Here is a 17,118-nt window from a genome sequence, read left to right as displayed (position 1 = left end):
GTGTGAGATGGTTTGTCATCTTCCATAAACTGAAGTGGAAGCTCTCTCTTTTCCATATGCACAAAGGATTGATATTTACAAATCACATACAACAATTTTTCAGTGTTCAAAAAAAGGAATATTTAATTCCTACAAGGTCGCCCACAGTAGCAAAGTTAAGAAAGATAAAAGCTGACAGTAGTGAAAGGTTTTGGTTGATTGGAATAAGATTTCAGCGGCAAAATCAATTAATACAACGAGTCGCTGCAGCATGATTCGTTAAACACAAATACAAACAAAGTGATAAACATTAAATTTGCAACCAGGTTTCACTATCCAAATAGTGTAAGGCCTTGATGTGTTTTTTCTTTTTTAAATTAAAGACATGGAACAGGTAAGCAACCTTAACAGGCTGTTAAATATGTACAGAAAAAGGATGGGATGAACAATCACGTCCTGCACTGAAAGAATTAAAAGTCTGTACCGTATTGTCGTACCTCAGAATAGCACTAACACCTTAACTATTATATATTATTATAATTTATGAGTAGTTTAAGACACCAATCATTTTAGCTCACAGGTGATCAGCATGTCTGTTGGCCACGTGCACAGTTAATGTTTTGATGAAATACAGTGGACAGTGAGGTCCAAAAGTCTGAGACAACTTTCCCCACTCAAGTGAATGGGACATTGGACCCCACCGTGCACATAACAATACATGCTCTTATTTTCTTTAACAGCACCTGGTTGAATTCATTACTATTAATAATTCTATGAGTGTAACACAGAAAACACAAGAGGAAGTCGTACCATCAACAGCCAGTCACATGGACGGCACTTCGCTGACTGACTGGAGACAGACAATGTTAAGACAGTAAAGAGAGGCCAGGCATGTTAAGCACGAGGTAAAACGAGACCAGCTTAATAATTAGTCAGGCTAGTGTCAATAACAACATGTCGAGTTTGGCCCTGCTTTAAATGTAACAGATGGGAGTTATGATACCATTAGTTTTGGCAAACAAGTGCACCCTCAACACCCCACCCCCCACCCCATCCATCATTCCCACGTTGCATCATCCCGAGAGGAGCTGGTGGATCTACAGAGATGTCGCGTAGAAGTGAAGAAAGCCTTCCACGCTTCTTTCTGTTGGAGACAGAAACAAAAACTACTGAGACACAGTTCAATAAAGCGAATTCAAAACAACGTTGATTGATAGCATTTAGCTGCTTCAGTTAAGCGGAACGATTGTTGATATTACAAAGTCAAAATGCCAGTTCTTATTGGTACATGTAGTTTGGTGACTTCACATAGTCACCTGAGTGGCTCCACCCATAGAGGTCTAATCCCCATGAATGGTGTGTAGTACAGTGTGTAGCAGGAGTACTTCCATATGATACTCTTTCAATGTTTTTAAAAATAAGGTTTCCAAGTACCTTGTAGGTCATAGTTGTTAAGTACAACTATGAATACATTTGTATTACAACAGTTCAACAAGTGAGACTAATATACAGTAATACCATGTGTCTATTACGTTTTACTATTATAACTATGTAAAAATATATATATTTGACCCCCCCTTATAGACTTTAAACATTAACACACACACTATCAACCACTTGCATACTTTACACGTCTTCTGAACCATCTGTAATGTATTGAACACATTTAACTTTTTTATATTTATTTTTATGTATGTATTGTACTTTGTGATCCTGTCTTCATAATTTTTCTACTTTATATGTTTGTTATGCACCAGCAAATTGCCTATATGTTGAAAATCTTATTCTAACAACGAGGAAGACTGGTTACTTAAAGGAAATATTTAAATTGACCTGTTTTCCTGAATTACAAGCAAAGGTTCCAGAGAAACATGGTTCTTTACGTATTAGTATCTTTTATTGCATGTTGTTTGTGGTTTTGAAAATAAAGATTGACCAAAATTATTTTGCCCTGTAAATGAATCCTGTTAATCTCAATTACATGATTAGTGCAAGATTTATGTCAATTTAGCAACAGAAATATTTTAAAAACAACCATCAATGTATTCCTGTCAGTTTGAGCCAAGATAAACTTTGAGTTGTCACCAGCATGTGTTTTATAAGAATAACAAGTGATGCTTTGTTCTGAGCTCTATTTGAAATGTTTATCTAAGGTATGGAGCCACTTGAGCAAACCACTGAACAAGATTATTATAAGATGTGATAAGACTCATAAGTATATGATAAGAGCAGCAAAGCACCAAAGAGGCTGCAGGCATGATTTTGAATTTGTCAAATATCAAAATATTTCCCTTTTAATTTCTGTTAATGGACTAATTATTTAATTAATTGTTTTAACTAAACTACAAAGAATACAAATCATAAAATAATACAACTAATAGTCTTTATAAGCAACAGAATAATAGCTGAAAAAATGAGTAAATTATTTGAGTTACAGAAAAGGAATCTAGAATCATTTTTCTAATCAAATAATTCTAAAAATCGTTTAAGTAAAAGTGACGAACATTTGCAAATGTTTGCTTCAGTTAATGGTTGGAAAAATCGATCTATTTGAAGATAAGGATTAATATGTTATAAGTTAAGAAGTAATAAGTTATTTTCTGAGACATTCTAGACTAGTTTGATTCCAAATCGAATATTAAAATAGTTGGAAATAAAGTTTCTTGCGTTTGACTAATCCACTTATGGACGAATCATTCCAGATAGGTCAACTGAAATATTAGAGCCTTGGGGATCTGAAGCACCGGTCAGATTGATTTCAGTCTAAACTAGGGCTGTAACGATTCTTGATCCAAAACCGAAACCGCGATCAGGACGTCCTTGGTTTCGGTTTGCGAAACGCAAAGATAAAAATATTGTTTATAGGAACGCTGTTGTGATGGAAGCGACAAAGACGCTTCTCTTTCTGTTTACTTTCCTGAGTTGTTGCTTTATGAAGATCTGCAGTGAAACCCGGAACTGATTATTTTTGTTGAATCTATTTTTCATTGTTTGATCTGGATTGAACTGAACTGTGTCGGGCTTGTGGGGGAGACTGAAACAGACTTTGTATATATACGGATTGAACTCTGGATGTTCAGATTGTGGGAGATACAGTACACACACCCTCACCTCTTTCCTATTCTTTGGTTATTTTGTTTACGTGGTTTCATTTGAAGTTAAGTCCAACATGTTCTTTAGTGTTAATGAAACCAAGACATTTCCCCCCAAGCTTTTTCTTACACCCCCAAACAAAATAAATAAAAAGTAGGTATGAACCGAACTGTGGCTCAAAAACCGAGGTCCGAACCATGGATTCTGCGTAATTTTACAGCCCTAGTCTTAACTGAATGTAGGGAGGTAATTAACGTCCTCCCTACTGTAATTAATTGTGCAGCTTATCTCCTCAGTTAGTGCCTGAGTGGGGGAGCAAGGCAGGCTTACCTCAGAACAGGGAGCAGGATTTAGGGGGTCTGAAGGGATTATCACTGGAGGGGACCCCGACCAGGAGAGGGTCCTTGGAGGCATTTTGCAGACAGAAGTTTCTCAGCTCAGCAGCAGCCTGGGACACCTGCAGAGCCAGACATATGATGATAGTGTGATTGTGAGTGTGTGGGTGTGTGTGTGGGTGTGTGTGTGTGTGTGTGTGTGTGTGTGTGTGTGTGTGTGTGTGTGTGTGTGTGTGTGTGTGTGTGTGTATACTCGTTTTGTTGTCTCTTTAGGGACCTTTAAGAGATGTTCCAATACCAGCAGCGGAAATGCCTCAGGCATCGGGGAGTATGCAGTTCTATCTACCGATCCGATACCACGTCTCAGTATCGGCCGATACACATAGTCCAGGTATCGGAATCGGGAAGAGACAAATAGTATCCGAACATCTCTAGACCTTTTCCAACATAAACAGTGACCTTGTCAGGACCAGTAGACCTCATGGGGACCAAAACTCAGGCCTGATGAGGCAAAACGGGATTTTTGAGGTCAAGGTCAGGGGTAAGATGTGAATTGTGGTTAGGTTAAGGTTCAAAATGAATTGGTTAGGGTTAGGGATAAGGTTTTGGTGAGGCTGTCCACAATTAATGGAAGTCAATGCAAAGGCCTACTAAGGATGGCTGTCCAAACCTGTGCATGTGATCGTTTTTGTCACCTCTTAGGACCAAAATTCTGTACCAATGAGGCAAAACTTAATTTCTGAGGTTAGCCTAAATGTCCACTGTGATCCTCCTCCGGAGCCGTGGCTCAAGGCAGAAGGATCACATTGACATTTAGGCTAAAAACATGGTGTAAGTGACACCGTTTGAGTCCAATCTGAATATCAGGGCTTATGGACCATTGGTTGACAGTTGTTTTTTCATGTTTGAAGATGTGGTCGGCAGTTACTTTGATTGCATTGGATTTGGCTGCAACGCTGTTCACCCCTAAAACTCCAAAATTGTTTTGTGGAGTCAAACACTTCACCCACCCCTCCAGTGGCATAGTGGTGAGCAGATAATGAGGGAATTTACATTTTTGGGTGAACTATCCCTTTAAGGTTAGTCCTAAGATGTGACTTGTGGTTAGGTAAAGATTAGGATAAGACATGAATTGTTCATGGTTAAGGTTTGCTATCAGGTTTTGGGTCGGCTTTCTACAAACAATGTAAGTCAATGGAAAGTCTGAAAAAAAGATTTTTGTGAGCTCTTCAGGACTTTTCCCAGTAGAAACACTGACCGGCACCAGTAAACCTCATAGGGAACGAAAACCCGGTCAAGATAAGGCAAAACTTAATTTCAGAGGTCCGTGGAAGGTCCTAGCAAAGATAGCTGCGCAAACAAGTGTGTGTGTCACATGAACACATGTTCAGTATGGTAATGGCCCCGCTGACCTGCTGTCAAACCACAGAACCGCTGCTTCTCGCTCACACTCTAACAGGCACTTTGTTTTTTTTGCATACAATTTGCACGCAGCGGTGGCGCAGGACAGGTTTACGTCCACTGCGTAACTTTTTCTTTCCTTTGACATTACTGACATTAACAAGTTTAACTCTTACACCACTGTCACACTTCCCCCCCCACAAACAGACGATGACAGCCGATGAAACGCGGAAGAAAGTCGCTCGGTGGTTTAATCAACCACAAACCAAAGTGTGTGTGTGTGTGTAACTTTGTTGAAGCCTAAAACACCAGAGAGTCCATGTGAGTCATTTCAGCCACAGTTGGTCTCTGTCTCGTTCAGCAGCGGGTGAACTCGCTCTTCTTCCGTGTTTGTGTGTGAGCTGGGGCTCGTACCTTGATCCTCCGGATACTGGCCTCTAACCGGAGCTGCTTCACGGCCCTCTGAGCGATTATTAGGTTGTTGCTGGCATTGTTGTTGGACATGGCGGCGGCGGCCTTCGCTGCAGAAAAGTTACGAGCTGTTTTCTGTGAACCGAGCGGAAATGAAACCGGACTGCTCCAAAGCCTGGACCCGAGTGAGAAACAGTGGTCATCCTGCGCCCCGCCCCCTCCGTGCCAGCAAGCCACGCTATTGGGCTCTAAGCCTGTCAATCAAAAAGTGGATCTAAAAGCCGCGCCCCTGCACACATTGGCCATCACCATGAGTTTCATAGAGCAGGAAGCTAAACTGTGACCTTCAACCAGAGCAGTCAGCAACTTTTTTATTTTAGCCCACACCAGCTCAGGAGCATGTTAAAGGTTTAGTGTTTACAATTTAGTGACATCTAGTGGTGAAGTTTCATGTTGCAGCTGAATACCCCTCATCTCACCCTCCCCTTCCATCATGAGAGAGAACCTGTGGCTGCCTTCAGTTGTCATAAAAACTCAAAATGTGTTTGTCCAGTTTGGACGACTGTAAAAACATTACTAGGATTTTTCTATAATCAATTTCTGCCAATGGATCCCTTTCACCTAAATTTTATTCACTAAACCTTTAAATAAAAAGTGTTAAATGTGAGGGGGAATTCAGGATGAACTCTTCCATAAATCAGTGTGTTGTTAAACCGCTTTCAGATCTACTGATCTCAAGAGATCCTCCAGACATTCAAATGTCCGAGTGAAAGTTTCTCAGCCCCCCAAGTTAAAAGTCTGTAGAATGTCCCAATGAGCGAATGTGAGAAAACAGATCCTCCGCAGGATTCACCACGGGCGAGTGGGTGTGTTGATGATGTTTCTAACATGCAACAGATGCATAAATTAAAACAAAAAAAGAAAACAAATATATCACGATGAAAAAGCAGTGGCATACACGTAGAAGTGGCAACAAAGATGTCAAGAGGGCCAATACCTGTGTCGATGTGCTGTAAACAAAAACACTTGATCCCCGCAATGAAATTAATACATTAGGTCCTGCCTCCGCCTGCTGCACCACCCCTCACCTGAATGCTCCAGAGATTTCTGTGATGTTATGAATGCATCTGAGTGGAGAATCTTCTTCTGCATTGTGCATGTGTATAAGGCAAACTCAGGAAAAAGTCGGTACGAAATTCTCCTGACATCCTCTGGAGGTCATATCTGAGGCACTCATACCACCAGAATAGAACAAAGGAAGGCAGGGGTGAGTGAAACCTCAATATTTGGTTGGGAGATGACCACATCAGGATCACTAATATCAATCATGTAATCTGGATTTTATTTTGTTATGAGCAGAAAAGGTTGTATCACATTTATTCACACATCCCAGGATCAGGCCTTCATCTCTGCAGTACATCTACCAGCAGAGAGTCTTCAGAAGAGCCAACAACACAACCAAAGACCCCACTCAGCATCACCTCCTCACACCAGTCTGAAATGCAGGACTCCAAGACTCCAAGACACATTTTACCCTCAGGCCATAAAACTGATTAACACCTCCAAACACTGCCACTGTCTTCCCCTCCCCACATAAACAAAGGACAACTTGCTCTACTGACATTGTGTCTTTGCACAACAGACTACATGCACACTTGCTTTTGCACATTCCCTTTAACCACTGTTATTGCCTGCCTCAGTATGTATGGATGTATATTTATAATGTGCTTGATGAGTGGATATGAATGTGCATTTATTTAAACTATTTCTGAAAATAAACACAAAGAAGAAGAAAAGTACTCTGTCATTGATTTTTATTTTCTTCAATCATTTCACAGCTCATTACACAGCTAGTACAAATCAGGAATACCAATGTGTGTTACGATTCAATTATGCAATGTAACATATGTTTTTTTATTATCGATTTATGAATAAAGAAATTCAAACAAAATAATATCACACTATGAAATGAGTTTGTATTATTACTATATGTTACCAGCTCACTCAGGTGACTTGTACCCTGAAGATAAAGAAGAGAGAGTAAAAACATGGTGATTCATTCTGTATTGATCATTGTGTTGACACATCAATCCTGAGAGCACATAGTTAATCATACTCACAAGTGATTGGTCCAATGGTGAGGGGGTTCATAGGAGCAGAGCTGGAAACAGAGCGAGATGTCCTCCTTCTGCAAGACTATGAAAAGGAGGGGGAATAACAGATCCAATCAAAACCAGTGTAAAGCTGCAGTGACTATTGATTGATAATGATAATGATAATGTGAAACATGTGACGTACTGGGGCACAGCGGGAGCTCCTCTGGTCACACAGGCTGAGGCTGCAGTGGAGGTAAATGTCACTGTATTCACCGTGGATCAGGAAAAACAGGGCGGAGAAACGAGCCTGTCGGGATGAGCCGCTCTCAATCACTGCCACTTGTTGTCGGTCAGTGGGGCACCTGGAAGTGAGGATGGAGCATGTCATGAGGGCCATTATACATCACCTTATACACAGTCTTTTCCCCACATTTCCAATATAAACCACAAAGCATAATGATGAAGAGGGACACTTACTTGTTCTGGATGAAAAAGTATCGTGTGGTATCATTGGGGTTTGATGAGTTAGAGGCGTAGCAGTTCTCCAGGACAACTACAAAGCTTGGGTCTCTGACTAATACAGAGACGCCCACATGCAGAGGTGAGCCCACAGGGAGAGTGATCAAGCCAGATGGATAAGGCTGAGTGAAGGTGGAGGTGCGGAACAGAGACATGGAGGCTCTAGCTCTGCTACCTAAGCCTGAGAGGCCACCTGCAGACCTGTCAAAAATATAAGCCTTGTTATTATGATGACCTAAAATCCTACATAGGTGACATTGATGTGTCCTGGAGGTATAAAGCCACTGTGGCAAACAGCAGTGCATGCTTACGCTGACATGATTGGTTAAAAGTAGCATAGACTAGACCAATTTTCACCAGGTTCGTCTTGACCATTTTACAACTGTAAAAAGTGAGTGATTGTCGTATTCAATAAAAAGGTACTTACGGCAGGACTGGTCTGATAGCCACATTCATGCTGGCGTCTGTGTCGAGGGGATACGCACAGGAGAAGGGAAGACTCACAGGACGTGAGAAGGACACATTTCCTCGGTAGAGAAATAAACTGTTGGAGTAGATGGCGTGTGTACGGTTGGTCTGAAAGACAGAGAGTGGTTCAATTATTAGTCACTTGAAGCTCTATTACAGTTTGAGTGGTTTTGTCATACAGGCAGAAGATCTGGGTTTAAGATATTGTCTCTGCCAGTTCCTGCTAACCTGAGCTCCCTGCAGAAGAGTACATTTGGGAACCAATAGCTTCCTCTTAATTATCGTAATAATAAATGAATGGACATAACTTGAAAATTAACAAAGTATTTACCCTCAGTGTGTTTCCACAGGCACCTGCCTGAGCGTCCACCTCGTACCAAACTACATCATTATGCATTCTGACCCAGGAGCAGTTGCGAACTGCCAGGTTTCCGGAGAGTGGGTTCAAACCCATGGATGTTATGGCAGCCATATTTAGCCCTATTTGGATTTTATCACGTCCACAGATGAGCTGAGGAGGCTGGAGTGGAGGGTGTTGGACTAAAGAAAAAGTTTTAAAAAGTCAGTAAATAAAAGTGTGCACAAAAGAAGATGAGATGGTAAATACCAGATGAGAACTAGACGAGAACTTCAATTAACACTGTGTGTAATGAGCAATATGAGAAGTAAACCTACATTCACAGACTACACTTGCATCTTCATTATGTCTACAGTTGTGGACCCCGAACCCTGGATGTCTGCAGTCTGTTATCGATGGTTCCCTTCCTGAACAAATGACGTCGTCCAACCAGATGGGTCCACTGCCCTGTCCAAAAGCAGCATTTTGCAGTGCTGAACGAGCCCTGCCACAGCCCAGCTGTCTGCACACCACATTGGCATCGTTCAGGTCCCAGGAATCGTCACACACTGTCCCCCACTGTCCAGCATGGTAGATCTCCACTCTGCCAGAGCAGCGGTTGTCAGAGTTGACCAGCCTCACTGGTGAAGCAGCTACGAGAAACACATGCAACAAAATACTGTTGATTAGAGACACAGATGAAAGAGAGACTTCAATAGGATTTCTATAAAAACTCCAGTGATATCAGCGTGAAGCACATATTCCATATTTCTGTTCTATAATGTTATCCTATGTTGTCTGACAGGGAGATTTCATTGGCTTTAAATCTACAAATAAGCATTTACCTTCACAGACGACACCAGCATCCTCACTGTGACCACAGTTGTGAGATCCAATCCCTCCGTGCCGGCACTCGGCCAGCTTTGATTCGCTGCCGGAGCAGGCGACATCGTCCAACCAGATGGGCCCTCTGCCCTCTCCAAAACGTGCACTTTGTGGTGCTGACAGGACCCTGCCACAACCCAGCTGTCTGCACACCACCTGAGCATCAACCAGGTCCCAGTTGTCATCACACACCGTCCCCCACTGTCCATGGAGGAAGATCTCTACACTGCCAGAGCAGGAGCTGTTTCCTCCATTGGCCAGGCGGACCTGTCCCTCGACTCCTGTGCTGTTGTCCACTGCTGTTGTTCCAGGGGTGCCAGATGTGAGCGAAGCAGAGGTGAAGGTCTGAGATCCTGGATCAGGTGTGGTTGGTGAATCTGTGGTGTGGTGCGCTGCTGCTGTTCCAGAGGTGCCAGATGTGAGCGAAGCAGAGGTGAAGGTCTGAGATCCTGGATCAGGTGTGGTTGGTGAAACTGTGGAGTTTGGTCCTGGTTGAACTGAAAGAAAAATCTATGTGAACCCACAAGACAACAACAGCCTGCACCTCCATCAATATTAATGAGGAAAACATCTTTTTTATTATCTCTGACCAGGAGGTTATGTTTATATGTTTGTTTGTAAGCAAGATTACTCAAAAACTACCAAACAGATTTCCACAAAACTTGGTGGAATATTGTGATATGGGACAGAGAAGAAACACTTGTATTTTGGTGCAGATTCAGATCACGGGTCACATCCAGTTTTTATTTTTTACTTTCTTTAACTTTGTGAAATAGGGCGTTTTTCAACATTTTGACCATTTACCCAGGAAACAATTCATTGACCTTGATGAAATCCAATCTGGCACATTAAGGGAACTGATATCTATGAATGTGTGAAATTTGATGCAGCTCCAATTAATTTAAGGGGACTGTCAGTCCTTGGTGGTGGTACGTGTGCCACTGAGTGATGTTCTATTTTGTTGGTGTATTCGTCAGCAGGATTATGCAAAAAACTACTGAACTGATTTCCACCAAACTTGGTGGAGAGCTGGGGCATGGGCCTGGAAGAACCATGTACATTTTGGTGTGGATGCAGATTAAGGGTTGGATTCAGAATCTTTTTCCACTTTCTGTAACTATGTTTTGTACGACAGATAAATAATTTAGGTTATCAGACCACTTCCTTTTTTTCTTTTATATTTCCACCATTAGAATTAGACAAATATGTGTGAGATTGACTGTAAGCGGAGGTACAGTTTGTGCTCTACTGAGTGTCACTCTAGTTAAAGATATAATTGATGATGTTATCCTGAGGCACAAAACTCTACTTTACTTTCTTGACATAAACATTTACTGCACATTTGACGTATTGTGCCACAAAATAACAATATATGTTGAATTGTATCAATGAGGCAATTTTCCAGTCAAATGTGAGCAATAACAACTGGACCCAACTTTAAATATATATAAACACTTACTGTCACAGATGATGCTGGCATCTTCATTATGTCCACAGTTGTGGACCCCGAACCCTGGATGTCTGCAGTGTGTTATCGATGGTTCCCTTCCTGAACAAATGACGTCGTCCAACCAGATGGGTCCACTGCCCTGTCCAAAAGCAGCATGTTGCAGTGCTGAACGAGCCCTGCCACAGCCCAGCTGTCTGCACACCACATTGGCATCGTTCAGGTCCCAGGAATCGTCACACACTGTCCCCCACTGTCCAGCATGGTAGATCTCCACTCTGCCAGAGCAGCGGTTGTCAGAGTTGACCAGCCTCACTGGTGAAGCAGCTACGAGACACACATGCAACAAAATACTGTTGATTAGAGACACAGATGAAAGAGAGACTTCAATAAGACAAGGATTTCTATAAAAACTCCAGTGATTACATTACATTACATTTCATTCAGCTGACGCTTTTATCCAAAGCGACTTACAATAAGTTCATTCAACCATGAGGGTACAAACCCAGAACAACAAGAATCAAGAAAGTACAATTTCTTCAAGAAAGCCAAACTACAAAGTGCGATTTAAGTGCTACTAAATTGTTAGTTTAAACTTTTATTCAAGGTATAGTCAGAAGAGGTGTCTTTTTAGTTTGCGGCGGAAGATGTGATATCAGCGTGAAGCACATATTCCATATTTCTGTTCTATAGTGTTATCCTATGTTGTCTGTTAGGGAGACTTCATTGGCTTTAAATCTACAAATAAGCATTTACCTTCACAGACGACACCAGCATCCTCACTGTGACCACAGTTGTGAGATCCAATCCCTCTGTGCCGGCACTCGGCCAGCTTTGATTCGCTGCCGGAGCAAGCAACATCGTCCAACTAGATGGGTCCACTGCCCTGTCCAAAACGTGCACTTTGTGGTGCTGACAGGACCCTGCCACAACCACACACCGTCCCCCACTGTCCACGGAGGAAGATCTCTACTCTGCCAGAGCAGGAGCTGTTTCCTCCATTGGCCAGGCGGACCTGTCCCTCGACTCCTGTTCTGTCCATGCCTGTTGGGCAAACAGTGTTTCCACACATGAACTGGACAGATTTGGAAGAGGGCCCAGATCTGGCGATGGAGGAAGGCTCTATACATATGAAAGAGCCTGGTGTGTTGTGGCACACCTGAGGCGGCGCACACGGTGGGTCTGGGAGGGAGCACTCGTCAGTTTCTACACAGCCGCTGTCTGGTGACCAGTGATAACCTTGGCTACAGCACGAAGAGTCACTGCAGAGTTTTGTGTCGTAGCAGGTGAGACCATCGCCTACAAAGCCATCTTTACAGACACAAGAGAGGACCGGGCCACTGAACGTGTCTCCTCTTTCCCGTGACTCCAGGCACATGGATTCATCGTGACATGAATCACAGCTGGAGACAAGTGTCCCTGTGAAAAGTACGAAGACAGTTTGATCCATGCTCTTGTAAAAGTTTATTTGCTTCTCCAAATGAAACCGTGAAAACCAAGATAGAGCTGATAGTAATAAATGTAACTTTTCTATGAGTGCAGTTAAACAGAAAAGTGATGTATATTAACATCAGTGGATCTGTACGGTTGATAATTCTCACGTTAAAATGAGTTTAGAAATCAATGAAATTTGAAAGGACATCGTTTAAACTGAATGTGGTAGGTATTCTTCACACCCTGAAAGAGTAATAGGGTTATAGGGAATAAGCAATTAATGCTATCTTTTTATGTGATACATTTTAAATAAGTCATAAGCTTCTATTCCATCACTCTGTGGACTTGAACAGACAGTTAGACTCTGTCTTTTCTCATGAATGTCACTTTCAGCTCTCTCTGAGGCTTCTACGCCCCCCCCCCTGCTAATAGGCTTATTTATTTGGTAGTTTTCCCTCACTCTTGTCAAAGGTTAAAGACAGAGGGTGTCACACCTTGCTAAGCCTTAAGAGGCAAATTGTTATTTGTGAATATGGGCTATAGAAATACATTTTGATTGATTGATTAAACAGTTGGCAACTCTAAATATACAATGACCTGATACGTCAGAACCAGAAGCACAGACGGAGCTGGGAGGCTGATTTAAAGTTATTTAAGGACAGATTAAAAACTTGATCACAGAGAAAAGGTAAAATAAACAAATTCATACTTGTGAGGTGTGGTCTGTGAACACATTCTGCTAATTTTAATTGTTCACCAAAAATTACTGTGTAACTGGGTGAGATGAAATTTAACTCAAGATGACAGAAAGTCAGATTGACTTACCTGAAGTGGTCCCTGTAAAAAACTGCAAAATTAGGAGCAAGAGCAAACCCCCAGGCATCTCCATCATGGACCACATCCACGACACAAACTTGCTGAAAAACACAAAAGAGATGTATGAAAATCATATGTTCACATATGATCATGACTCTACTTTGCCAGTGTTTGTACTCACCTTGGAGAGAGTGAGTGGAAATCCAGCAGATGCTGAAAAACCTCTTTGTGAAATTTTCCTAGTGAGCGAGAGCACGAGCATTTATAGGCCTGTCTTGTTGGCAGAGGACAACAGGAAGAGATCATTTGTGAAACAGATAAGCAGTTCATTGATAACGCTGGTTTGATATGACAACAAAAAAGTTACTTATTAATCAATATAGGACAAAATGATGAAATTCAAACATAACCGACACACAGGCAAAAGCCCTTAGTCAATATATTTTATGGTTCTTCAATCGTTCGCAGGTCAAGATACAGTACTGGAGACCTTTTGGTTTTGACAGGTTATTAACCTCCTTCCGTCAACAACTGGGACAGACTGTTGTAGTGGATGAACATATTCATTAAAGGTCCAAGGTCCCACATCATTTAACAGCATCTCACTGTTTTCATGTTCAGGCTTTTACAGTCAGTTTGACGGAACAAATACCATTTGCGTCAGTTTCTGGAAATTGTTAGGTGGACATATATTTCAACTAGAATGGTGATCAATAGAGCACATACCTCCGCCAAGGCCAAACAGTCCCCTTGAATTCAGTCGAGCTGAACCAAATTACGCACACTCATAGATATCAGTTCTCTTAATATGTCTGATCAGGTGTTATTGTTATGTTATTCCCTGGGAAATTGTCAAAAATGTTAAAGATAGTGTGCGGATGGATTCTTGCTTGACCCATGTCCCATCCTTCCACCAAGTTTCGTGGTAATCCGTCCAGTAGTTTTTGTGTAATTCTGCTGACAACAAACATTCAAACAAACAAACTAGAAGGGCACTCAGTAGAGCGCATACCTCCACCAAGGCCAAACTGTCCCTGTATAAAAAATAAGTTCACAACATCCAGATTTATATTTGGACCTGCACCTAATTTTGCACTCTCGTACAAAGCAGTCCCCAGAACATGTCTGATCTTTTTCATCAAGATCCATGAATCTGTGAGAAATTAAGGAAAATATTTTAAAACGCCCAAATTCACAATGTTAAAGTGAAAGAAATCCTGATCTGGATCCACACAGAAATGTAATGGGTCACTATGCATGATAAAACTGACAATGGACATCACTGGTTGAAATGTTTTTTTAAATGAAGGAACAGATCTCTTTGAAGCGAGGAGTGCAATGTAAAGATCAAATAACAGCGGATTACATTTCCAAAAGGATTTATTGTTTTTATTATATGGACACACCAAGTCTTATCACCATTTACTGGACTCACTGTGCTGCTGCTTGTATTGATTGTCTAGTGTACTATTTCAAAACTCACTTCAGTAATACTCAGTAATAATAGTATTATTACTACAAGGTAAATGTTTGACTCAGCGTGAGGTGCTTTACTGTAAGAAGAATGTGCTAAAAATGTTTTCATACCACTTGATGTTGGTAAGTGTGTTCTCAGTGTTACTGAAAGTGAGCGAAACAAAGCACTTCAAACACCCCCTTGAGGATTAGATGTGTAGTGGAAAATTCTACTGACCAGTATCTAAGGTAGTGGAAATCCCCCTGACCAGGTGTCTCACTGCTGTGATACTGTCTACCTGACAGGATGGAACCCTTATTTGGCGGTGTCTCACTGCTGTGACCTTGATAAACAGGGTGTATGCCCTTTTTTGGTGATGTTTTCTTCCAACTGGTACAGCGGACAGACGGACAAAGCAGATAGAAACAGATGATGATTTCATGTTTCTTTTTTTCATATTATGTCTTATGAAACGCCTCTTTGTAAGTTCTGGCTTTTGTGAACGTGCGGCCAGTTCGTTTTTGAGCACCCGTGCTTGTTGCGTAACCTCTGCAGAGTTTACTATTAAAAAGACTCAAAGGCAACTCCAGTCTGAGATATTCATTATTTCAAATCTCAAGATGAATTTCCATCACAGATGCTATACACCAAAGGGTTAAATCATTGCTACGTAAATACAACTTTTAGTGACAACATACTGAGAAAGGGTTTGCACAGCTCTCAGATTAATCCTCTTAATAACTTAATTTATATAGGAACCTTCACAAACAGGGATTAGTAAAAGGAGTTTGACATCATTCCTACACTAATACAACTTTTAGTCACACCTTACTGAGAAAGTCTTTCTACAGCTCTTAGAATAATATTATAAACAACTATATTTACAAAGCGCCTTTAAAACAGGGATCACAACGTGCTTAGAGTGACACTGATAACAGCAACTAATAAATAAAAGCAATTAGAAGACAGCATCATGAAGAAGCTGTAATTACGGAAAAAATTAAAAATAAAAAGAAGAAGACGACATAACATGAAAGCAAATAAATACAAAATTAAGGAGTAAAACATAGAAAGTCTGTAAAAATAGGTTTTAAGAATTGATTTAAAAGACTGAATCAGCAAACCACACCCCACGAGGGAGGTTGCTCTTCATTCTGATAAGACAAATAATCAAATAATCAAAACTGAAAGTATAGAACACATATCATCACTTTGGACTTGGGTTCATGTTCTGATTTTGTTCACGTTTCTTTATGGGACTGGCACATGGTAGTGATAAGAGGTTAGGTTTTAAATCGGCGTTTGTTTGTCAGTTGGCAAGATTACACACAAACTACGAAACAGACTACGGTATGGGTCAGGGAGGAAACCATTGCATTTCGATGCTGATCCAGGAAAAGGAAGTTTTTCCAAATTTTCACTGATTTCTCAGAGAATAATTCAAATATCTTGGTGAAAAAAATCTGAGAAGTTTAGAGGACTGATAATTATGAGTGTGTGTAATTCTGTGTAGATCCATAAAAAGATCTAGTGAATTTAAATGAAACAAATCGGACTGTTGGCATTGGTGAAAGTATGAATTCGACTGAGTGACATTCTAGTTGTTTTAGCGATGTCGCCTGATGATGACTGAAGGGGCCTTAACATGGTGCTTGAAGTAATCAACTATTCCAGATGTTCCCCTGAGTTATTGCATTTGTTCTGTCCAGGATCCTTCCCCTAAACTTTCTGAGAATCTAATTCCATTTTGATATACATGTGTCTTCAACTTTCTTTGTGGGGTTTGAATGTTCTCCTTGTGTCTGTGTCGGTTTTCTCTTTGGCTTCAACCTCGATGCAACCCTCAAAGGATAAACAGCTGAGATGATGTAAGGATGGATGGTAAATGTACGATTGTGCAGCTTCACTATGACTCAAACATTGTTGCACGTAAAGACACTCAAACACATAAAATATTCACTTTTTATTTACTAACAATCCTCGAAAAAGTACAGTCATATGGGTTTGTAATGTAATTCAATCATTGTAAATCTATGAATTGATAAATTGGGATTCTGTAAATTCAGATTTGGTCTCTGGCAGCTCTCAGAGGGAGTGCTCTGTTAGTAAAAAATACAGATTTCCGACGCATAAAACTCTTTGAAACATATTATAAAAAGTCTGGTCCCATGTTTCTGAGCACAGGTAACTTAGTGTTGAAATCTTGAAGATTGCACAATCTTCTCCAGTGTCAGGGTTTGCAGGTACAAAGTGCAAGGAAGTGCAACAGGTTCTTATGACGGGAAAAAGGGGGACATCTCTGGCCACTGGATAACTGACTGCCAGTAAATGGAGGTAGTTTGTCACTTTTTGACATGATCACATATCAGAAAGTTCCCAAATCAGTATTGGTGAAACACTGCAACTGTCCACCAACAAACATGTTCACCCCTGACTGTGAT

At 41.1% G+C, this 17,118-nt stretch overlaps 2 protein-coding genes across 2 annotated transcripts; both read right to left on the bottom strand.

The window, feature by feature from the left end:
- Positions 1-95: 95 nt before the first annotated feature.
- si:ch211-286b5.5 (uncharacterized protein LOC100003596 homolog) lies at positions 96-5,421 on the bottom strand. The gene is made up of 3 exons (XM_035172000.2): positions 5,223-5,421; positions 3,403-3,529; positions 96-1,123 (listed from the first exon to the last, which is right to left on the bottom strand). Exons 1-2 carry the CDS (start codon positions 5,310-5,312, stop codon positions 3,404-3,406), a joined length of 216 nt encoding a protein of 71 aa, XP_035027891.1. The 5' UTR covers positions 5,313-5,421; the 3' UTR covers positions 96-1,123; position 3,403.
- A 1,603-nt stretch (positions 5,422-7,024) lies between these two features.
- Positions 7,025-12,013, bottom strand: LOC118117204 (deleted in malignant brain tumors 1 protein). Its single transcript, XM_047342296.1, has 10 exons — positions 11,922-12,013; positions 11,728-11,813; positions 10,984-11,298; positions 8,978-9,292; positions 8,634-8,842; positions 8,262-8,410; positions 7,793-8,035; positions 7,518-7,677; positions 7,340-7,415; positions 7,025-7,239 (listed from the first exon to the last, which is right to left on the bottom strand). The coding sequence occupies exons 1-10, from the start codon at positions 12,011-12,013 to the stop codon at positions 7,220-7,222; spliced, it is 1,665 nt and encodes a 554-aa protein (XP_047198252.1). The 3' UTR covers positions 7,025-7,219.
- Between the last annotated feature and the right edge of the window lie 5,105 nt (positions 12,014-17,118).

Source organism: Hippoglossus stenolepis, chromosome 2, assembly GCF_022539355.2.
Source record: "Hippoglossus stenolepis isolate QCI-W04-F060 chromosome 2, HSTE1.2, whole genome shotgun sequence".
In the NCBI taxonomy this organism is placed as follows: domain Eukaryota; kingdom Metazoa; phylum Chordata; class Actinopteri; order Pleuronectiformes; family Pleuronectidae; genus Hippoglossus; species Hippoglossus stenolepis.
This window is presented reverse-complemented; position numbering and strand designations above follow the sequence as displayed.